Source organism: Bombus fervidus, chromosome 4 (assembly GCF_041682495.2).
Source record: "Bombus fervidus isolate BK054 chromosome 4, iyBomFerv1, whole genome shotgun sequence".
NCBI lineage: Eukaryota > Metazoa > Arthropoda > Insecta > Hymenoptera > Apidae > Bombus > Bombus fervidus.
In genome coordinates, this window is record NC_091520.1 from 18,131,659 (window position 1) to 18,156,197 (window position 24,539).

The following is a 24,539-nucleotide window of genomic DNA, read 5'->3' on the forward strand; positions in this document are numbered from 1 at the left end:
GCTAAGATTGGAGCGCCGTGTGTGGGCGTCGTAAACACGCGGCAATTTATGTTTCCATTTAACGTCTCTCGCCACCGTGTAAATTCTGCATGCGACAATGCGCGTCTCGTAAACGATCTTGATTTTTCGTGATTCGCCTGATTTATCAGGATAGTTTGTAATCGATCGGTAGCTTGTCTTCGGTAAATTGAGAAAGGAAATATAGAAACTGGAGAAATTAAAGAGCTAAAGTTAAGAAGAAGCGAAATGGTGTTACGCGAAAGAGATCGCACTTTTGTCCTCAAACTTTTTAAGTGATATTAACGTCTGTATGAAGATCGTACGACATTTTTTGATTGTGGTACTGAGCTACCCTTATGGTACGGATTATAGTTCGAATTCCATAAAATCAGATTGAATCGTAACACGATTTAGAATTATTAAAAGCAAATTATGTGTACTATTCCAATACTCTTTTTCATTAAACGTTTAAAACTTTAATTATATACGCAAAAATATCTGAAATGTCCAAAATGTCGGATTCGTTGGAATATTTAGAAAAAGTAGGTCTCATTTCCATTACTACTCATCAAGGAAATATCAAAGTTCGTTTTATAAAAATCACAGTATCAAAAATACATCGAACACAATGAAATCATTCACAAACCAACCGCGTTAATATCTCTAACATCCTCATTTAAAATTCCATCGATTTCCATGAATAAGAGAGGGCACAGGATATTTTTTAGTTAAAATTCCGGCAAACGTGGCGCGATTCGACTAAGAACGGCGGAGGGAGCGAAAAACTAAAAGCCTGCCGGCACGGGTGAGATTTACGCGGGCCCTTAACTCGTCGTCCCTTTCGGTTATCTCGCGCCACGAGGACGGAAGGTGTGCTTCAGAGAGAAGAGCGGACGCGACGATAAGCAGCATCTTGTTTCGGCGATAACACGTAGACAACGCGCTCCCGGGGGGAAAAGCTGTGTACACACTTGTGGGAACACAATTCAGGGAAACGTCTTCCGTTCTGCGGGCCGGTGCGGCGTCACGACGCCTCATGCGACACGCATGTTTCCTCGTGCTGACAGTCAAACGATCCACGGATCTCGTCCTTGGAACCCCGTGGCTACGACGGCCCACACAAACTCGCGTGGCCTCCAGCCTCGCGAACCAGAACCATGTAAAAACCACCACAAGCCACGAGCTAGCGAAACGATCCGCGAAAAGCATCGCGAGCAAAGTGCTCTGGTCGTTTAGCCGTCGACATCCTCGTACGAGAGATCGTTCTGGTTCTGGCTACGAGAAAAAGTCGGTTTCATAGAGGGGTAAAGAAGTCAGAGAGAAACGGGACAAATGGCAGAAGTATCGCGGTGGAACAGATGAATTTTTTGCCAAGGAATATTGAAATAAGGAGACTGAGTAATGGATGACCTTGGGGATTAAAAGATCCAGGCGTGGTCGAGATTTGCATTGGAATTAATAGTTTGAGATTTGAGAGAGATTGGAATGACAGATGGAAGAAGTTTTTAGACTTTCTTGAATCTTTTTTTTCAATACGTGCTGTTAGCAGTTAAGTATAAATTTGAGATTTCGAGGAAAAATTTGCTTTAGATTTAAAAATAGCAAGAAAGCTTGGGCATGCTCAGTGAACAAATCTAATTCAAGTAAAAATGGTGTTCTTTATCCTATAATCTATAATATTATCAAAACTATAATTTTAACTCAGGTATTTAAATGATCTTTAGCCTGTCTATACTATCGATATTTAATCTTTAAAATCGACTATAATACTTTATTATCAGGTTCTACGTGTTAGTGCATTCACAGGAAATCTACTCCACTCGCCAGAGGTTTTTTGCAATCGTTATTCCGACTACATTCGACGATTCGATAGCCTTGAGTAACCACTATCGAAGAAAAAATCAGCTTCCTAATGCCTCGATCGATCGACCGTGACGGAAACCGTCTTCGGTCGAGACTTCCGGCCGCGACATCGTGGCAGACAGGTCCTGGACATACAGACCTCTATCGTCTTCTGTCGAATCTATATTTAACATGACAGTAAGATCTAACGACGATGTCCAGGCATGCAGTGTAATTTCCGTGATTCGATCTGTTGGAAGACCTTGTTACGTGGAAGTTTAGAACCACTTTCTCAGTTGTATCTATGCCAGATCTTCTGCTAATTTATGTTATTAGTTCGAAATTAATTCTACAAATATCAATAACGATCGTTCTTATTTCGATAGATATTTCATGAACGAGCTTTTTTAAGTAATAGCATTCCAAACTAACATCTTTTGTAAATTCTCGTATTCGATGAAACACGAGCCACTCGGAAGAACTTTTTTCACCGATGAGAAAAGAACTATATAATATTAATACCAACTATTAATAATTAATATTAAAACAACGGTACATACTAATTAACGTCATATTACATAACATCGAAGGGGGTTAAAGTTTGGAATTTCATAAAATATCATCGCGTCAACTACAACGTCAATGGTTCACAGACTGTGTCATGGGGCTGACGATTCACGACGGATCAGCCTCGTCGAAAAACAGCGATATCGCGAGCTTACGACGTACCACGGACAGCCGCCCTAGTGAAAATATTATTTCAACAGCGTCCACGAGGCTTTACGAGGCCGCTATTATCCCGAAGCCGCCTCGTTTCGTCGCCCTGACGCGATACACGCGCGTTGCCACGAGCGTGGGGTGATCTTTAATTGAGCGTCGATATCCCCGTTACAGGGGCTGAATCTGGAGCACGAAACGAGGAAAATATGTTACGCGGACGTTCAGCGTAGGGGGTTTGTTTGCTGAGCCGTGAGGCGTTCGAGCGTATGAAATTTACACCGATGCGATGCTTATCGATATTTGTTTTATAGCAAGCAAAATGTTGCTCGGCGTGTGAAGGGGCAAAGAAAGTGTTTTAAACGATACGATTAATAAATTGTACGATTACAAGTACCTGACGATTACAATCTGGCAGGAAGTTAAGAAGACAGTCGGTCTTCCCGGGTATCGATCAAATATAGAAGACGGTCGGGAAATTTTCCAAAAACAGAGTGAATGAATTGAAATAATTACTTGAGAAATATTTCATGTCGTACATAATTGAGTAGCGATATTATAAATTAAAGACCAGGAGTAAGAAAGAGAAGCAATTCCGTAATATTTTTATCGATTATATTTCTATATCTCGACGATATATAAATAATACTTCTCTAAATATTTTCTATGAAACTTCCTTATTTTGTATTATTGCTATACAAAATTTTGAAACGTGAAAAACTGACAAGCATTATGCATTAACCGCTTTTAGTACTATCAACTCGAAACACATATCTGTGTACCCTCTGATAGGTAGACATATAAATATGTCCTACATTTTTGGGACATGCTACGTCTTTCTATTACTATACATGTTTTTGCTCTTACAAACATAAAACGAACGAACGTTGTTCGATATATTCGTATTTACAACTTTCTCCAAAAATATCGACATTTATATAGCACGCTTTATCTTAAATCTATCTATTGCATACCATTTGATCAAGAATCGATGATAATTTGTAACAAATTCAGATTTTATGGGACGTAAAAATTACGAATGTTATGTTCTAGAATTAATTCGATATTTTACCGCCACGTACTCGCGTTATTGTTACAAGAGATTGCCATTTAAACTAGTTCATCGATAAGTATGTTATTCCACTCGAACAACGACAATTGACGTTCCAACCACTGCACTGCTTAAATCACAAAATGTCCTTTATCCATCGCTCCAGGAACTATCAAACCAATCGTTTGTCCTGCCTAAAGTCCTCGCTTGCTCGACATTATCCTCACACCCCGAGAGCTCGGAAACCCCTTCGCATTTACCGAACATTCTCTCTGCTCGACTCATTTCCCAGAAGCGTGGACGAATCGCGAGAAGAGTAACAGAGACGAGGTTAATCGAGTCGCGCTCGCTTGGCCCGTTGATCCGTGGCCACAAATAATTAATGATCAGCTGCATGTCCCGTCGTACACGCAGCTGTTGGCATGGCAAAAGAGGATTAACTGTACAAGGGAATCGAATTTGAATGGAGTCGAGGGCCTTCGAAAAGCCCTTCCTCCGCGGTCGTACGCATTAATACGCGCCTTTTCGAAGCGATGCGCTCTCAAGTGCGAGCGTAGTCGACGACCATCGGCGAACCCTCCTCGTATACGCGAGTAAATTCGTCCAGGAATGATTTTAGAATGAATTAGAGCTAGCGTCGCGGCCGTTTATGGTCACCGGAACGACCCGTTTTATTGGCCGATAAACGGTTTCCGTTTTGACTTCCAGTTTAAAGGAACGTGCTTTGCATCACGACCAACCACAAAGTAGGAATTCTCGATTTCTTTTATGTGCTTTTATTGGTAGATTAAGCGAAAGACCCGACTTTTAAAGATACGAAAAATGAAAGAAAGATTTTTGTTCAGTTTTTGATTTATTTGCTTTTCATTTCGGTTACTCGTTTCCTCCTTTTTTATTCCTTCCCTCCCTCTTTCTGACTTTTTCTGGATATCGTAGGTCTGAAACGCTAGCCATAGAGCCATCAAAAATTATCGCTAGAGCTCTGTTCGTACAAGGTTGTTCTATGCTAATTTTACCAGAAGCTTTTAAAAAGTTTCCACTATAATTGAAATAAATCGTATTATAGTGGGGAAAAGGAATGAAAATTAATTAATGTCATTAATATCGAACGAATTGAATAACGTCATGAATTCTGATAAAATATCCGAAGAGAGATATTAATTATTAAACATTTATAGCCACTTGTTACACGATACACGTTATTTTTCGATCGTAATGCCGTTCACCACAGAGCACAATTTTCTCGAAAACAAGATAGAGACGTGAATGCAACAGCTCGAACTCCGATTACACGTTATCGCAAGGCTCGTTAGATTTGCGCGTGTAGGCAATTTATGCGTATGAACGTTACCACACGACCATCCCTTATCGCGGTGTCAAGGGTCGTCCCAGCGTTGGGTTTGCCTCTCACGTTCATTTCAAGGGAGATTAATCGTTACCGCGACCATAATCTACTGCTGTATAAATTACCAACTTTACGTATTAAGATACAAGTGTGTAAATTGAATTTTCTTCTCATCAAATTCCGTACACGTGCCATCGTCTTCCACAAACGACCAGACGTTCCTTTAATCGACTCTTGACGCGGACTAAACTGAGCATCTATTTCCTGTTAAGGGCTTTAACGTTTACCTGGAAATTATTTTCTCAGGTATTTTAAATTTTCTCGAATGTAGTTCGTCTAAGAAGGGTTACGATTTTAAATTACAAAAATTAAATCAAAGACACGAATAGAGTTTCTATTATTTCAATCGTAGTGATCTAACCACGTGAAATCATTACATCAGCGCAAGCTTAGAGAAACTGAAATTATCATGCTAATCTAGATTTGGAGAATATAGACGTCAATGAGCGCGTATATTCGGGGGAAAACGGGAAAACGGGAAACTGGAAACGCGTGCATGCCTCGATACGATCTAATGTTAGACAGTTTGGAACGTAGAGTTCGAGGTCCCTTCCAAGCCGCATGGAAAACGTTCGTTCTCGACAAACAGAAAGAGCGTCGTCGAATACCATTTCTACCCCCGTAAATTAGTTTTCTTAGGCGCAATTAGTCGTCGTCGATCACTGAGACAAGCGTTCGCTACCGATCAGAGAAACCTTTCGGCAAATCTGCTCGTAAATCGTTCTCAGGCCTCGTTCCTCCGGTAAATAATGGAGCACGAACGTCTATTTTCGTCGGTGGTAGTTTTCGTCGACGTTATGTCGATTTCGTTAGATCGTCAAAGCTACAAGGGCATGTCTCTCCTATGTTCCTTCGGAACTTTAAGAATAACTGTTTCATGCACGTGACTACACGAAACTTTCAAATTAAGAGTTATTGTCAGACGATGGATAAATTTCAGAAATTTACGACAAACATCTTTTTCTCAGAAAATGTATGTTGTGATTTCGACGTGCTTTGACTTCGTATCTCGTACGTCAAGAAATTAATCTCAATGGTCCTGAGATATTTATTTGAAATGGAAAAAGATAACTGAGATAAATGAGAATTACGCGCTATATATAGAGTCAGGACATTTACGATCCATTCTAAAACGTAGAAAGTCTTCTCAGATTCCGAAAGCTTAAACATTTATATTAGAAGATAAATTCAGATAAATCAAGCTAGTAAGTATACGAGTCTCGTGTTCATTTTCTCATCAAAGAATCATTGTTAGCGTGTGAATGCGATCGTTAATTCTAAATAGCTCTGCAAGCATATAATCGAAAGATTCTGTTCGCTCTTATAATTCTTTTATAGCATCGAATATTGTAACTTTTCGCGATATCAGTCAGAAAAATGAACTTGGAGATTAAAGGATCTCAAAGTATCAACGCGGAGTAATATCAATTACCTAAAAACAAGCACCAATTACTCGAATATTGCGAGCAAGTCAACAGCTCGGCCCAAGATGCCGCACATAAATTGCGCGAAGGCCATCAACAGAAAGCAAACAGCTTAACTAAATTACCCTGATCTGCAACTGGACGCGACAAACGCGACGCTCGGCTAATTAGGCAAAGGATAGCGCGGCGGTTGAACGTTCGGACGACACGCGAATTACCGACAAGATGGCGACGGTCGTGCGACAATCCTCGCCGTGGAAGGCGCATCGTGAGCTGCAATTAGGGAAATCAACGCAACGCGTGGTCAGTTAACTTAACGAGTGAATGACTAACGGAGATCCTTATCTTCCGGAGCAGGCAACGAGGGCGGTAAACGTCCGAGAGCTTGGTTAATACGGTTTGTTTATGGAGGCGATACTCGACAGCACCACCATAAATTCGACGACGCCGGGGGTTGTGTTTGCACCCGGTGCTGACTGACGTAGGCAATGACTCATGGAATAAGGGTGGCTTTACTTAGGTTCCGAGTTAAACGCTGATTTTCACTGAGCCGATTCGTAACGACGTGTAAATAGTCGGACGTACTCTGTCTCTCGAGGACGGACGAAGCGGACCGTCTGCGTTTACATTAATTTCCAGCAGCCCGACTGGGATTTGAGGGTGTTATAAACAACGTGACGTCTCCGCCGGAACTTTTGTCTCCAGACATATCCTCGTAGGTTTCGAAGGATTCGCGACTTATCCACGTGAATGGATAAGTTCCTTTGAGAATACGAGTTTCCGATTTACGAATTGAACTTGTGATTTCGTTCCGTTGGAATAAAATTCGCGAGGCTATTTTATTATTGTTATCTACTTGAATAGTATTAATCAATATATGGATGATCGTTAGTAATTATTCTACGTAATTCCGAACACGTTAAGGTATAGTCACTCGAAAACCAATAACGATACTTATAATAGTAACGTGTTAAATCAACGCTTAAAGACGTATAATAATAAAGACGTAAACAAGTATAACTTGTAGCAAGTAAAACTCACGATTGTCAATAGCATCCTCATCAATATCAATGAGAAACTCCATTTCCCTCATTTTCATTCAAATACAAAGACTCTTATATCGTATAAAATAGAATAAGTACTTGAATATGTAGAAATGCAATCCTAGAGTCAAATGAAAAATTCAAGCAACTTGAATAAACATCGACGTCGCAAATATAAATAAGTACGTAAAACTATCATTTGCGTTTGAATTCTTTCTATGGCGTCATCCTCTGGTCGGGTTACTTTGTTCCACTGCCAGACAGAAGAATGTAGCCACTTGTTCGAACCTCTTAAACAGGAGGGGCCTTTTTTGTTTTATACAAACTGAAGTGCGCGTCTCCGGAACCCCTGTTTATATTCAAGCATGATTTAAAGGACGAAATATTTACTCAACAAGATTTTACGTCAAATAATTATGACTCGAGTATCCTTTGGATCGAAATATAAGTATCTTCTAAAATTTTACTTTTAAAAAACAGTATGCTGAAGAAACAGAGTTTGTTTGCTTTGAATAAGTATCCATCTTGAGATGTCCAAAGATGAGAGAATTATTTTCGTTGTCTGTTCGCTACCAAGTGAACTCAATCCTATTTCCTATACTTCGAGTTCTCTGTTTTAATATATTTATAGATTGACGTGCCTATTATTTTACGAAACGATACGAATTCTGTGGCAAATATGAATCGATCGATCGATCAACTTACCTGCCTTTCGCGTCGTAAGTATAAATCCTTATTTATCAGGAAAATCACTAGAAGAGTAGGAGAAACGATAACGATCGAGAGGATCGAGGAAGACTCTCAGGTTGTACAAACAATGAACGCAAAGAACTTAAATAATAATAAAGTATATTAAAAATCGTATACAATTTTGATTTCGATATATGTATATGTATAACGATATGGTCATCGGTCGTCGGTTACTCGTTAACTATGTACTATGGCAACGTAAAAACTTGTATAAAGATGGCGGTCGAGCGTAAAATCGGATCAAACAGTGGATCCACAGTATTTTCAGGAAAAAGAACATAAAAGCTGAACGAGGAAAACGTACTAAAGAAAAATAGAGGGAGACATGATTATTTTGAAATTCCATATATACATATACTTTCCCTGTCACAGATATTTTTATACACATATAGAGAAAAGAAAAAAACGAAGAAAAAAAGAAGAATGAGAAAATAGAGAAAGATCGTATCTAATGAACCAACTCGATGGATGAAATTCCGGGACACATTCGTTACACACAGTATTTTCCATTTTATTGACAATCATCGTGACAAAAAGTGGCTTACAAATACTCGTTATAAACTCCTCCCTCTCGTTTTTTTTCTAACGTCGCGTTCGTTCGTTTCGTCGCATCAATCGTTCTGCCATCGCGATAGCAGCGCACTCTTTCTTTTCCCCCTGTCTCGTTCACCCGCCTTTTTTCCTCTCCGCCATCACCACTACCATCGTTCCATCTCGTATCGTCATGCTCTTTCTCACTCTTTCCCCCCGTCACTGGTCGTCCACGAACGCGACATTGTCCGTTTTCGCTCGTAACAGCTTGGCGTGATATGTGACACTAAAGGTTCTTTACTCTCACTACTTTACAACATTACACGTGTACGTTTTCGTTTGGCAGGGGTCCCCGTCCGGGATGCGATACGGGTCGTGTTATCTTTTTTGTTCTTTTACTTTTTAAGTTGCTTGAGGCAGTTATCGTTTTTCAGTCCGTTTATTTCTTTCCCTTTCGCTCGTCGTTTCTTATACCTTTCCCCCGTTTCCTTCCCGTGTGCATTCCCACCTGCTCCACTCGCAAGACATCTCTCGCGGGTCGATCGCGAAATTTTCACAGACCAGAAACACCAGCAGCGGCCAGTGACAATGGAAAAACTACATAACCAAGGTTTTCCTCCTTCTCGATGTTTTCTCGTTCTCCTTGTTTTCGGTGACGGTTAAAGGAATTTCTAATCTCACGATTGCACGCGATTCGGCTTCCGAAATATCTTGCGAAAGGGGCAACGATAAAAAATACACTTTCAAGAATCGTACTTTTCCTTCTAGTCCTCCCCCTTCCTCCTCCAGCGATTAGAAAAATTGTGAGATGTCGACATCGCGTCGCAGAAGCACACGCGTCCTCGTGTCAAGGTTCTGCACATACTTTTACGATCATATATCTATATGTATATATATATATATTTATATGTATACATACATATACATATATATATATTTATAATGTATCTATAATATATATATTTACGTACTTAACCATTTATTCGTTTATCCGATTTCGCACTCTGTCAACAGCTACTTGTCTATTGCGGACACAGAAGAGACACGTAAACGTGTATATGAATTGTCATTTTTTTTCCATTTTACCTACGATTTAGTCTCGGGATATACAGAAGTTGTTCTTGTCCTCTTTTCTACGTGCGAGTATGTACGATAGTGTAGTGTATGTGTGTGTAGTATCAGTGGTATGGGTATATGTGCGTATGTGCACAACTCCCTAAATCTCTAACTATCAGAGACAGAAAGCCATGCGAGGTATAAAAAACAAGTGTCATTCGGAATAGTGTTACCTCTGCCATCTTTTTCCTTGCAATCTACGTTCAAGACGCGTGTGTATGTATATATATCATATACATACATACATACATATATATATATATATAAAACGGTAAAGGTTAAGGGGGGCTTCGTTCGGCGGAAAAAAAAAAGACACGTTTGACACCCGAAATTATGTTTTAACGTATGTGTACATACCGTAAGCACACGTTTTTATTTTCTTCCTCGACGCATTCACGATGCGATTGACGCGTTCCTTTGCCCGCGGCAAGACTAGCGGCTCTTTCGAAGCTTCTTTTTATGGTATACCCACTGTTATTCGATATCGATTACTCATTGCACCAAGAATTTGACACGAGTTCTTTTTCTTTCCTTTCTTACGCCGTGTCAACGATCGATTCACCTTCGAAAGATTGGAAATGGATTTCATAGCTCCACGGACTACACGGTTACACAGATGCGTAAAAAGGAACGCGTAATCATCGCGACTGCGCATGCTCGCGCCTGTACATTCGTATATCTCGTGTCGACCGATAAATCATTTTTTGATGATCGTTTCCTTTCCATTTCTCTTTTATATATTTACAGCGTTTTATCTAACACCTAAGAATAATATTTACAGTTACCTTCGTTCTTCGCATTCTTCTCCTCTCTTTATACGTCTCCGCTATACACTTGCTCGTCGTACTTGATACGATCGACGACGGTGAGCCTGTATTCGTGGCTACGAGTACTTTCATTGGTCGAGGATGATCAAATCGATCCTTCCCTGTCTTATACGTTCGCTTCGATTGTTTCGACTAGCGATTAAAATTGTATGAAATTATAAAAACACGCGCTTTGGAATGCCGGACCACCGCCGTAACCCTTAAGTAACGACATCTATAGAAAGTTTGTGTTGTACACCTATACTTCTGTTATGGCTAGGTTAGATAAATAGACGAGACGATACACGTTAGACGGACATGCGGACTGTACGAGTTCCGCTACGGTATATAAGTAAGAAAGATTACAGATAGATACGAATAAGAGACAATTCTCTGTCATACTATCCCATTCGCGCGATATCTCACTCATACGTTACTCTACATCCGATCCACGCACTGTCATCACAATCTCACTACACCGGCCGGTCTCGAGCGCCATTTTTAAAGTGTCGCCCTCTGGAACGATCGCTTCAAGGATCCGTACCATGGTTGCCGCGCTTCGATTCGAATAGCGTTCGCGATACCTGTTTCTTCGCTAATTATCAGAATTTCACCGCTAAATTCTCCAAAATGGTTACAGAGTTAATCGTTAAGCTACACATGTAACACGGGATTAAAAATGACGTAGAAAGAAGTAGAAAGGAGTAGAAAAAATGAAAGCGACTCGAGACCCGCGGGAAAGACACGTACGGGCTAATACGTATATTCGGTAATCGAGAAGCACCGTCGCGAGTCGTCGACGCTGTTCGACGCGCGTCGCAAAATGCCACACGCCGGCGGTACCGAGAAACGCGCACACCTTCGACCCTCTTTTCTTCCTTTCTTTCGAGCCTCGTCTCAGCGTTGAAACGACGAAGACGACGACGACGACGACCAACTTGCTATCGGAAATCGATTCATACTTCGGTGGCCTGAGTATACGAGGGTGCGAGCCCGTGTGCCGGCGTGAGGGGGCCCGTGGTTGACGCCAACGACCTCCTCGAATATATAGTAGCCGCCGAGTGTGGCGTGTGTGGCGCCGTGTGTGGCGCCGTGTGCGGCGTATGCCTGCGCGAGGCCGAGGCGAAGGGCTAAATGGGCCCGTAGTTACTAAGGGCGGAAGGCCTCTCCTGTTGCACCGATTGCTGCTGTTGTTGCTGCTGGTCGCAGCCCGCGGTGTTCATGTCGCCCCCCGCCGACTGGTGACGTCATACGTGCGACAGAGGAGGTTGTTTGAGGACGTGATGATGGAGATGGTGTTGGGAAGCGCTTGCCACGCTGCCAGGTGGAAGTAGAGCGCTTCCAGGGCCAGGTGCCGGTGGATACGGCACTCCGACACGTCCTACGACGCCCTTGATGCTGGTGCTGCCGATTCCTCCGCTGACGCCAGTCACGCCTGCTACCATACCGGCGCCACCGCCTCCGTGACCGCCTCCGCCGCTTCCGCCGCTGAACAAGCGCCTCCACAGACGTTTCCACGAGTCGACGGTTTTGCCGCTCCAAATCCACACGCCTGACGTGATGCCTACCGCGAGCGCCATAAAGTACTTGAGCATCAGGACGGAGTAGAGAGGTCTTGCCCTTGGTCGACACGGGCAAGCCAACGAATCGAGCCACTCGTTTCTTAACGACGCTTCGTACATGTGACAGGCCAACACTACTCCGGCTGGTAGCGTGTATAGAACGCTGAACACGCCGATTCGTATCATCAGTTTCTCCAGTTTGTCCGCTTTCGCTCCTGGTTGTCGCTTTATCACCGATCGAATTCTGAACAAGCTTACGAAACCCGAAAGAAGGAAGCTGGTCCCCAGTAGAAGATACACGAATAACGGTATCAGAATGAAGGATTTTATTCCATCCGGAGCTACCGTGCAGACTCCGGCTACTGGATCCCCTGCTACTCCCCCCGCTAGATACGCCGAGAAAGTTTGAATCGCGGGTGCCAGCCAAGCTGCTAGATGGAAGTACTGGGAGTACGAGGCTATAGCTTCGTTGCCCCATTTCAGTCCTGCCGCGAGGAACCAAGTGAACGCGAGGATCACCCACCAGACCGAGGACGCCATGCCGAAGAAGTAGATCATCAGGAAGACGGCTACGCAAGCTTCCGGACCCTGTGCCCTCGACTTCAACGCTGGCCCGTCGCAGGCTATCTCCTCGTGGCCGAACACGCTTCTCGATAGATAGCCTATCGATACGGCGAAGTAGCAGGCTGACAGGAACACTATCGGTCTCTCAGGATACTTGAAGCGCTGGGTGTCGATCAGAAACGTGGTGACGGTCACGAGCGTGCTTGCGGCGCACAGGCCGCTCCACAGAGCCAGCCACACGGCCGCGAACCCTCGCTCTTCGGGGGTGAGAAACGCCCCGTGGCACGGGAGAGCGCAGTTCGGTACTCCGGCAATGTCCTGAATGATGTTCCTGCCGATGCTTATCGGTGGCGCCGGTATGACTCCACTTACGGCCATGCCTGCCAGTCCAGCCCCGTTGCCGATGTTGCCGGTGCTGCTGCCGCTTATCGGTCCCGGAATGACCGTGCCCCCCGCCCCCAGGGGTACGAGGGGTGCCCTGCACCGGCACACGCAGTCCCTCGCCCTTTCCCCCGGGGGATGCTGGCAGTTTTTTTGGTTTTTGCCTGGCTTGCACCGCGGTGGCTGGGTCGTCTTCGACGGCCTGGTTGGGCGTGGTGGCGCTGCTGCTGGTAAAGGGGCGCTACTCGCGGCTCCTCCGTTTCCGGATCCATATCCGGTGCTGCTAGTGCGATTGTCTTGTTCCATACACAAGTTCTCCGGGTCACCGTGGGCTGGCAATCTTTCACAAGCCATTCTCTCTGGCCAGGAAAATCCATACTGTTGCATCAACGGTGCGCAACCAGCCCGTGCTCTTTCACAAACGCTTCTACAAGCTGGGAGAGGTTTAGTGTACTCGGGCAAGCATATCGGGGTATACATCGAACAGAGGAAGAATTTCAAATCTGGCGAACATTTGATTTCGACCAATGGCCAGAATTGGTGCACCTCTAATCCAGCCTCCTCTTGGTTGTCGTGATTCAATTCGTTCGGCATGGCCGTTAGATTGTAACCGATTCCACGACACATTGGAATCGTGATCTCTTCGCATCGACCGTTTCCGTTAACAGCTCCACCGCCTAAAGACGAGTGTCCAACGCCGCTACTTCCACCTCCAACCACGCTGTTACCAGAACCAACCATGCTACCGGAAGCCGAGCCACTGCCAGGCACGACGCCCACCATCGACGACGACGAGGCAGAAGAAGAGGAGGACGAAGAACCGCTCGATACCGAGCCCACGTTGCTCACTGGACTGATTGCTGATTCTAATCGCACGTTTGGTAATACTGCCAGCAGCAGCAATGGTAACAGGGACGCCATCGTTCGGCTTGGAAGCAACTTCGTCCGTCGAACGAGTCCCATTTTCCAACGTCGCTTGCTTTACTCCTGAGTGGATCGCATCACTCCGGCCTGAAACACAAAATATTATAATGTTCTTTAAACGTTCATTGAATATCGTGCAGTCCAAGTCGTATCCAGCTATTCTGAATTCATTTACGTAAAATATATCTTTTGACTGCTTGGTCATTAACGAGTAAAGCATGGGGTTCGTTCGGTTAATATACGCCATAAAAGAACGCCGAGACCATTCCGGAATAATTCGTGCAATTTTTCATGTTTCCTCGCGTTTTAGCACGTTTCTCGTTAATGCGTGTGTCACTGGTGCTGGCCAAACACAAAGTGTTTCAGCTGGCGCGTACAATGTATGCGTATCAATTAGGTTAATGGATGGACGTTAACGCTCTGGTATCTTTCAATTTCGCTGCAATCGTGTTCCGTCGAATACTGCTTTTGTTGCCCAATTCATGATCGCAACTGGAGCGTACTGATAAACTACCCGGTGTACTTCAAAATAATATAAAGTTATTTAGCCAGTGGATTTTAACAAAGAAGACAGAAATTTATTCAATTTAGTCAAATTAGAACGATCAAACTAGCATAACGACGATCAATTTTCCGGCATGCGCGAAAGACTTCGGAAGAAACAAATACAATATTTAAATAATATCATCCCATCTGATGACTATATACCGTATCTAATAAATGTATAGTGAAATAAATAAATTTTAATCGATCTTTAATTAAATAAAATCTCGTCATTCGTGTCGCTCCGTAATCAGCCGTTCCCTAAATGTATTCCATTCTCCATACGTTTTCGTTCGAACAGGACGCAACAAAAACGTGTTCAATCTCGGAGGCCCTTACGGTGGTCCTAATTAAACCCGGGAACGAAATGGTTCTCGCCAATGGAAAAAAAGACATCGGCCAGAGTTGTAGCTAGTATAAGATTATATAACGCGAACGGTTGGAGGCGATCAACCGGCCGGTGCTCGTATTTGCATAACCACCCGCCGAATCTCGATTCGTTCGTTAAGAGGCAGCCGAAAGACGCGACCGTCTGCGACCCTAACGAACACGAAGGGCGCGGGGTTCAGGTGGCTGCCGCATAAATCAACGTCCGACGAGGCTAGATCCTTCGCTAGAGATTCCAAGGCAAAGGGTATACACGCTCACACAAGCGTCTATACGCTATGTGAGAAAGGAACGGAACTCTCGATTGGCACGCCATGCGCGTCTCTCTGGATATCTCTCGCCGAGGAAACAGAAAAAGAAACACGATGAAGAAGAAGGTGGAATTGGAAGGTGGAATAGGGCAAAGGAACGCGTGGAAGCGGAGCAGGCACGACGTGACGAGCGAATACGACGAGAGCAGAAAGGTTAACGTGCAATGGAGGGAGCATCAGCCACGGGACGACGACAGTCGGTGGATCTTATAATAGTCGAGCCGCGGAAAACACGTGACCGGAGCGAAATGTTATTGTAGGAGGCGGTGTTAGTTTTACCGTTTGTTAACTGCTAGCACCCCGAGACGCACGCGTTCCTCGAGCTATTTATACGATCTAAAACCCGCCACTGTGTTGCATCTTCGCGAGAACGACTAACTTCTGCCCCTCTCTCCTCGTCTCCTACGAGGCTACGTGTGTGGCTCGTGCCGGAACGGAGATTGACGCGTGCAAGGAAAGGATCAGGGAAACGATCCTGAGCGACGTAGACTCGCTGCATCGGCAGATGGAAGGATTGAGAGAGAACGGAGTTAAGCTGACTTCACACAGAAATATACAGTATAAGAATCTTATTAAGCTTATAAGAATCGATTCAACGATGCAAGTAGAAATTAAGAAACTGAATAAAAAATCGAGTCGATCGATTTAACTTTCGAGAGGCTCGCGTTCCTACTGTCCTAACGTTCTTCTGCCGTTGGACGCTTATTCGTACGTTCGTGTGAAATTAGCCTAAGAAAGCGTTACGGTGAGTCAAATCGTGTGGCTGTCTAGTCGAGACGGATGTGTATTTTCCTCTCTTGCCTGGCTTCCGGTTCAGAGCCAGGTCTAAGCCATCCAGAGAGCCTGTATTCGACGTTTTGCGGTATTAAGCCGTTCATTCGTCATGAACAATGGTATTCAAACGAAATGCTGCGTCGAGAGACCGGAACGAACCGGGAGGATCGAGGATCCTTAAAGAGCTCCAGTCTGTAAAAGTTGCAAATATGCAAGTAGCCAACCTCGTCGATCGTCGTCGTCGTCGTTGTCGTCGTCGTCTCGGAGTCGAATACTCGCGAAACTCGTGCATCAAGCTCTGGTTTTAACAAAGAAGGAACGTATAAAAAGCGTCTCTATCTCGCAGAAGCTCTGTACTCAAACACGAGAAAGGTCAACTTGGCTGGCATGTGAATTCGATATTCATGGCATTCACTATGCAGGTTCGTAACGTCTGAATGGCCGACTTCGATCGTTCTCTTGCGATGTCTTCGCGTTCGACAGTACCTTTTTTCGTTTCAGCCACCCTATGTCGTGCCTCTCTGATATTTGAAAGCACGTGACTCATGCTAGTGGAACCCACGCCCGCTAAAGACACCCCTTGAATTTAAGGGGGAGCATGTGAACGTGCACCTTTGGATTAATCGACACGCGGCGGATAACGGAGCTACAATCTTCCTTTCGTGTCGACCCTTTTTTACTACGTAAGTTTAGAAGAACGATGACGACTAGTTCGATATGACTTTAACGCTTGAGACCAGTTGTACCCGTGTATTCTCAATGAAAATCCTTTTTCACAATTCTCAAACTCGAAATATCTAAAATATTAAGAGAAAAGACAGGAGTAATAAATTACCGCGACACCTGCAACCTTCTTCCAGTCTGAACCGATATCGAATCGAAAGGGTCATCGAGCATTTCCAAAGAGCGACAAGCGGATCGATTAATCGCTCTCGTATCATTCAGTCCTCCCACTCATCGCGTCTCACGAAGCAATTAAAATCAACGAACCTGCCTCCGATACATCCTTCAGAGTCTAAAGTAAAACAGCGGACAGGAAGAGAACGTGCACGCCTTTTCGATTATTAATCCACGTGGCCTCGTCGTCGTAATTCATCCAGCCAAACGAATCCCACTCGTTCGCTCGCGCGAGCACCTTATAGCGGAACACGGTCACGCGCGATTCGACCGATCGATCGTTAATCGTCGAAGAACAACGTGCGGCGCTTATTGACGCGTAAGAGAGGCCTGGCCCACGACCGGGAAATTATCGCGTTCGAAAACGCGATACTCCGTGCTTCATCGCCGCGGGAACGAGCTATCGCTTATTATTCCGAGCTCACCTTCGCGCTCCTTCCCTCTACGTGACCATCGTACACCGCCATTCACCATCTTGTCTTATGGAATACGGCGTGTTCGTGATGAAGATGATGCTTTCCCTCGCCCATTCGCGCTATAATTTCCCATTAAGGTACATTTTCGCGGGATACTTTGGACGTTCCAGAAGGGGAGAGGATGGTGGATCGTGTCGGGTAATGAATCAGTTTTAAAGGCCTCGCCCTTGCCAGGAATACGGCTCGGCCCCGCTGCCGGCGTTGTTTGGCTTATGATTTACTCCTCTCGCATGCAAATCCTCCGTCACGTCCTCCCGTTTCTTTCTGGAGATGTGGGCGAAACGAGAATACTCGCCAGGAAATTTTTCTTCCGACGTCTTGTGATTGCGAAGGGGCGTTCTTTATTTAAGGGGTTGTGGTCCGTTCGGCGAATGCTCGTTTCATTTTAATTTTTTTGCGGACTTGCTTTATCAAACGATAAGCTTCTTCAATTCAGACGCTGATAGTAATTATTAAGTAAAGCAATTATTGCTTTCAAGTAAATCACCATCTAAATTCTGTTGACGCAATCGATGAATTTCAGTTTTTATGTATTTCAGTCAACAGGCTAACGAACAGCGTTTGGAACAAATATTATCACCCAAAGTAAAGACATTTCTGATAATGCAAGTCCAGCAGAAGTGACATTTTAATAGCACCAAATGTTTAGTATATCTATACATGTATTATTCATACTTCGTTTCGATTTATTTACTGGCTTCTTATTTAAATATATATTCATGTTGAACCACATATTCAAGCATCGAGATATCAAGTATATTTGATTGACAGTTGCATTTCAATGTAAATGGTTCAAGTACCTTCATTACGTTATGAATATAAAAATGATAAAGGCGTTGGTATAAATTCCAAGCCACGAGCGATTTTTTAAAGCTGTTGATAGATCACGTACGAAAACAAACGTCGGCAGAACGTTACGTAAAAAGAAGAGGGCCCGACCAATTGGATTTCTGAGCAGGGATTCGAACTCGAATTTTTCTTTCACCCGTGCCTGACTGCTTTAACCAATTAAGCTGTCCAGCCTGTCAACAGATCCTTTCCCCGTGAGTCACACGCTCATAACGGCCTGATAAATGCGGGCGTCCTTGCTCACGTACGAAATTAAGATTTAAAAATCAATAAAAAACGCATGAAATTTAAGATCAACCTTTCTATTACCAATTAGAAATACTCGTCTACGACAATGGTATTAAAAATTCGCTTTATGATTATGAGAAACGTTATACTCCGTTAAGTTTTGCCACTGTTATACGCGTATTCGCTGTTATTCCCAGCGAAACAATGAGAACCACAGTAATAATTTTGTATGGTAATCGTGGTAAACGTTCGGATACCAGCTATTATTCCAGGAATAATGAGTTGATTGATGAATAGTTTTAGATTCGCGTGCAACAGTGGGGGACGGGTAATTATCATTATCATCGGTACTTCATCAATGTCTAATTTCTACTGGATTTCCATCTATATTAGGACTGGAATACAGAAATTGAATATTATCGGAATTTCCGAATGACGTTATCTTCCTCCATCGGAGACAGCGTATTATACCTATGTTACGCTGATTAAAGAGATATCGTGCCTTTCGTAATTCGATTCATCGTGATAAAAAAATCGGAGATTGCAACTTCAAACGAACGAAAAGTATGTCATTATAGTCGCCGTGAGAGAACTTTGCAAACATCGATAAATACGTGTCTGCTTTTAACCCTCGTTGGTTCTCTGCGTGACAATCTGACAGGTTGCAATAAATATAAAAAGACAAGTTACATCTTACATTATTCCGGAATAATGTGAGTAACGTTGTTTCAGAATGCATAACAAACGTTCGTTCTTCTACTACTTACTTACTTATTCTCTTTCTTCAACAATTTTTAAATTCCCTTCTTTTCCGTTTTCTTGCATTTCGTTAAACAGCTATAACGAGCAAAAGATATTTTTCTCACTGTATAAAATGCAATTCAAGTCGCAAAGAAAATTGCGTTGATTTACCATTAAGGAACAATCACTGAGCGGATTAACGAGACATGGTTGAGATGCGAAAAACCTGGAAAATATTTAGAAACGACGAATAAAACTATATATTTTTACACTTTTTTAAACCTGGATAATTTGCTACACCGAAGACGCGAAAGCGGATATCTGAACTGAACGTCAACCACGCCGTAACAACTGCGTTCGTCGCACAACGAACACTTTCAGTTGAAAGCATGACGCAGCAAAAAGGGGGTCCTTCCCTCCATCTTGTCAAAATACCGTCACTCGGGATAACAAACCGTAATTGAAACTAAATTCCATTGCACACAAGGTACAGGCGACGTGCGTCGAACGCCATCAAGAGATCCTTGGTGGAGCGCGCGTGTTCGCTCGAGCGAATCAAGGAGGCATCAAAGCTAAATGAGAAATCATCCCGGGACACGGAGCTGGTCGATTCGTCTCGGGGGCATCGCGTTTTCTCTCGATGGTCGTCTCGCGGAGGGGTTTCTCTGATCGGCGCGCGAGAAGCGGCCAATTTGTCGACGCCAGGTGATCATAACTCACGGCGAACGAGCCTGCGCTCGACGAGGACGCGGCAGGAAATCGCGTGAAAAGGCTCCAAGGCTCGAGTTCACTCGCCTCCGTGGTCTTTGGTCTCTACAACGCGTGGTCGTTGAGAAACTTTTCGTTTTGTTGCGCGCTAACTTAGAAAATAAAACAAAGGTCTTTGGAAACAAGAACGCGTCTTTTATTCGAGAGAAGAATCGAGAATAAGACGATAAGAGCGGAGTCGAAGGTACACCGAACCATCCACAGGCTCTAGAAAAAAATTCTAAACGATGGAAAATCTTTGTCGGAACGAATGGGATTCTATTTGAGAGAAGAATTCTGAGTAAGAGTCCAAGCGAATTTGAAGGTACTAGGCTGAACTAATTTAATTTAGTTTAGTTTAATTCCTAATTTCTAGAACGAAATTGCGATAGAAAATAAATTGACTCTCACGATCGTTCGTGGTCGCGTTTTCTTTTCCGATGGCGAAATATGCGAAATATATTATATCTGCGTCGTTTGCAACAATTATCGCACAAGCATAAATTAAACGTATAAACTAGTCTTCCATTTAGAGGCAAGCGTATTATATAGTTCAATTCAAGAAAACGTAAGGTTGTGTCAACCTCGCGATAAGGAACATGGAAGTCGCGTATACCGAGCTTTTCAATTTCCTCGATTCGCCACTTACAAGGGCGATAGAGTCCGCTTTCTACGGGCCGTTAAATACAGCAGGCGGAATAATAACGCGTCGAAACTCCATTACGATTTCAAAGGGGGCTCGAGGCAGACAGCGGCGCGCGCGAAAGGATTAACAAGTTTGTTTCACCGCGCAGACATTTAGCGCGCCGATATACAGCCTTCTCTCTCCATGTAGCAGCTCCCATGCACGGGCTTCAATTATTAACATTCCGCGTCGAACCCGTTCCAAGCGCGCGTATTCAGCCTGTCCCGCGGCGCAGCTCGCGTTTACTCGTTCGCTGGCTCGCGTCTAACCCCGCAATAAGACGAACGAACAGAAGAGAGACGCTACCACGGACCGCGAGCGATTTCGTTGTTCGTGTGTCCCAGTTGCTGCCCTCCCCGAACCGTTCTCTCCGGCTTGAATTCATGATTAATGCGTGTGACGCGCGATTTGATATAAAACCTGACACCGCGCGCCGTCAGTTTTACCAACTAACGAGCGCGTCGCGCGAGCACCTTATCCATACCTCGCCATAAATCAAAGCGATCGCGCGGAGATTTATGCATCTTTCGGGGCCATAGGATTTCTTCTTTCGGCCTGTGTGGCTCCCCCCGAGTCTTCTGGTTCTCGTTTCACGAACAAAGAAACGCGTTTCTGGCATTGCGTATCTTTGATGTATGACTGTTACCTTTGACCGGAGACTCGTGACGAAATTGTTGGAGAAGTGTTCATCGAGCCGAGATTTCTCCTCTTCTTTATGATTCCTGGGTTTCTCGTTTAATTGAAATTCTACGTGTCGGTAGATTTTTTTTCTAAGATTTATAAGAAGCTCGCATTACAGGGTTGGATGATGCCTGGAGATTTCTCGAGATTTTGCAATCTCTGAAAGAACGCCCTGACAAAATTCTCTGACACTTTGCGCGATGTCTGTTTAACGGAAGATAAGAATGGTTTCGAAGGAAACGCAACAATCAAATTCTACTCGATCAACCGAAACTATGACAAATTTATCGAATGACTCGTATTTCTCGTTGTTATCGCGTTAGCGCAATCTGCCTAGATTATTCTTTGCGTTAATTTCCTGCATCGATAGTTCAATGGTTTCATTCTACATAATCTTGTTCCATTCACGATAGAATTATGACATCGGCTTTACAACGTCCAATAGCGTATACTCGTGATACAAATTATAAATCCTACGCTTCGCGTCATTGTAAATTCGGTAGTAGATATCCTGCACTTGGAAAATAAAAAATTGCTCGATAAAAAATTACTATCCATTCTGTGTTGTAAAATTCTTGTTTACCACGTTCGAGCAGCCATATCGAACAATGCGTGAAATTAACGTTAAATTGGTCGGCGTTCTTGAAAAACGTACGCTGTACGTGTGTCAACGAGATAAAAGCTTAACGTTAAAATTTCACAAGGCAAAAGCTCTATACGCGAAGCTAGAACTATTGAAACCAGTAGAGACAACGGAGGCAGAAAAATTCTTCGTAAAACTTTTTCGTACCGCGGAGCACAATTTCTATTCTAACGACGTTAATTCACTCGGTTAATAAGCAGCCAAGCTATCCGAACGGCAGCACGGTGGAACGCCGACGAAACTCTTTCTATTTCGAACAATATTCGGCAAAAAGAGCAAAACTCTAGACACCTGTTGCGACTCTAACCGGAAAATGAGCCACTTTTCCCGGGTAAAAATCCGCCCTCGCGACGAACAGTCGCCACTCCGCCGTCCAAGCTGCTCCAGAAAACAAAAATCCTCTGCCATTCGTTTACAGCAGTCTCTAACGAACCATTCGCGAATCCGCCGACTTTGTCCTATTTTGATACCAGTGGAATTCCATTTATGCGAACTGTAAAAACAAGACTCGATGATCGATCGATTCGAGATAATTTCATCGTAATGTACGAAAAGTAAATGGAAAAATTAATTTTTAGACAAAGGATTGCATAGAACGCGACCAGAAGGAGTATGTAAAATTTGAAAAGTATAACGTGGAATTCGCTTACCTGAACTGATATCTCTATCGTTTAAACGAGAAGCATAAACGAATCGTCGCGATACAACAGAATTCATTTCGACGAACAAATAGTTTCTACGTTCCTACATAATTCGCTAATTTTCTCCATTGAAATTCAAACAGATAATAGGAGTACGCGTGCAGATATATAAATGGGGACTCAATTAACCGAAATTCGCCTGATCAAACACCAACTGAAACGTTCCAACAAATGAACTTCGACTATATCCCGTTTGCTCGGAACTTCGCGTGGCTCGAGTTCGATTTATGGAGCAAAAAGGGTACGTCGTCGCGAGAATCGTATAATTCATCGCGAATAAACAACGAGAGGCGAAATACAGGGTCTCCCATAAACGGTGAAATTAATTCCTTCCGAGAAGCTCGATCGGGGGCAGCGGTGTTAATTATAGACGAAACATGCGCTCAACGTTCGATCCGTTCTCTCTGGACGGCGAGATCTCCGTTCCGATTGGTCAAGAGGAAACCTCGAGGCGGAATTTCAAATCGGCGTCCCGTCGCGCGACGCGTCGTTGCATGATGGATCGACAAGCGGAGAATAAAAATCGCCAAAGGAAACCGCCACGAGTTATAACAGCAACGAAAGTGACGAGGAACGACGTCTCGAGAAAGAGGAAAGAGGAGAGAAATCGTGAAACACGAGTGACCTACGGGTTTCGTGGAAGTCACGAAAGAAGAATAAATTCTGTCGAATAAATTCTATTCGCGCCCCGCGACCACTCTTCTTCGTCCCCCTTACCCCTCTCTCTTTCCTTTTTCTATACACGTCGACGTTTTTGCATAAATTATCCTGTTACCACGGGAGGTCTGTCGCGAGGTTGCTCCTTTCTCGATAGGGAAAATATTTGCGAGCGTGGGGAAGCGTATCCGGCGACAAAGTGACGCTCGTTTTATTTCGCGCTTACCCGGCTCGTCTCTCTTTTGCGTCTCCCCTTTCTTTCCTGCTATTTTGACTCTCTCCCTCTCTCTCTCTCTCTCCTCTTTTTTACTTTTTTCTTCTTCCTCGCTTTACTTTTTAGTTTTTTTTTTTTTTCGTTCTCCGATTCTTGTCCTTTGATATTTCGTTTTCTTATGGAGTCGTTTCGATTCCAAGTAGACGCGGGGAGACCTTGACAATCTCTCGCGAAAATATACGAGCGGAGATATTTTTTTCGCGCCAAGAGCGTGGAGAAAAGATCGTAAAAATCCGAGTTACGATAAGAATTTGAAGGTTGTTTCCTGGGGCGGGATACGTCCCTTCTTGAAATTCAATGGTATTCCCGCCGCCGCGAGAGGGCAAATCGTTGGCGCGTTTTTCGAACGCGAAATGGTTCGTATCGAGACGTACGTTCTTCCGCGTATACCATTAAAAGTTCTTACGAACTTGTGCAAAATGCAAAATTTAACTACGATATTTTTTGCTTAAAAGACACGAAATAGCATTAATTTACGAAAGTTTGTACAGTTGCGAACGTATAGCGGAGAAGAACGCGAAAGATTACGATACCTTTTCGTGCTCAAAGTATATTATCATAGCTATACACAAATTGAAGTGATTCTTTAAAATACAGCGTCGTTTTCAACTCGCATAACCTAAAAGAAGATTGAAGAACTTCCTGGAAAACATGTTTCTCGAGTTCCTTCTTTTGACCCACTCTATATGAGCTATAAACGGTATAAAGGTGCTATAACTTCAAAATTACATCTCCACTCTTCCAAGTAAACGTTGGTTTGCGCTAGTATTTTATTGTACGTAATTTACATAAATTAGGATAAGACCTTGGAGTTGATTAAGAGTTTCTG

The 24,539-nt window shown here is 43.6% G+C and overlaps 1 protein-coding gene across 3 annotated transcripts in view; it reads right to left on the reverse strand.

Moving 5' to 3' along the window:
- Positions 1-8,314: 8,314 nt before the first annotated feature.
- Fz2 (frizzled 2) overlaps positions 8,315-24,539 on the reverse strand; it is a 133,207-nt gene continuing 116,982 nt past the window's right edge. For 2 of the 3 annotated variants that reach the window (XM_072002800.1, XM_072002799.1), the window contains exon 2: positions 8,315-14,203. In XM_072002800.1, coding sequence (XP_071858901.1) covers positions 11,933-14,155 — 2,223 coding nt within the window. In that variant the 5' untranslated portion in view covers positions 14,156-14,203 and the 3' untranslated portion in view covers positions 8,315-11,932. The remainder of the gene's footprint in view (positions 14,204-24,539) is intronic. The other variant, XM_072002801.1, reaches the window with a different exon arrangement.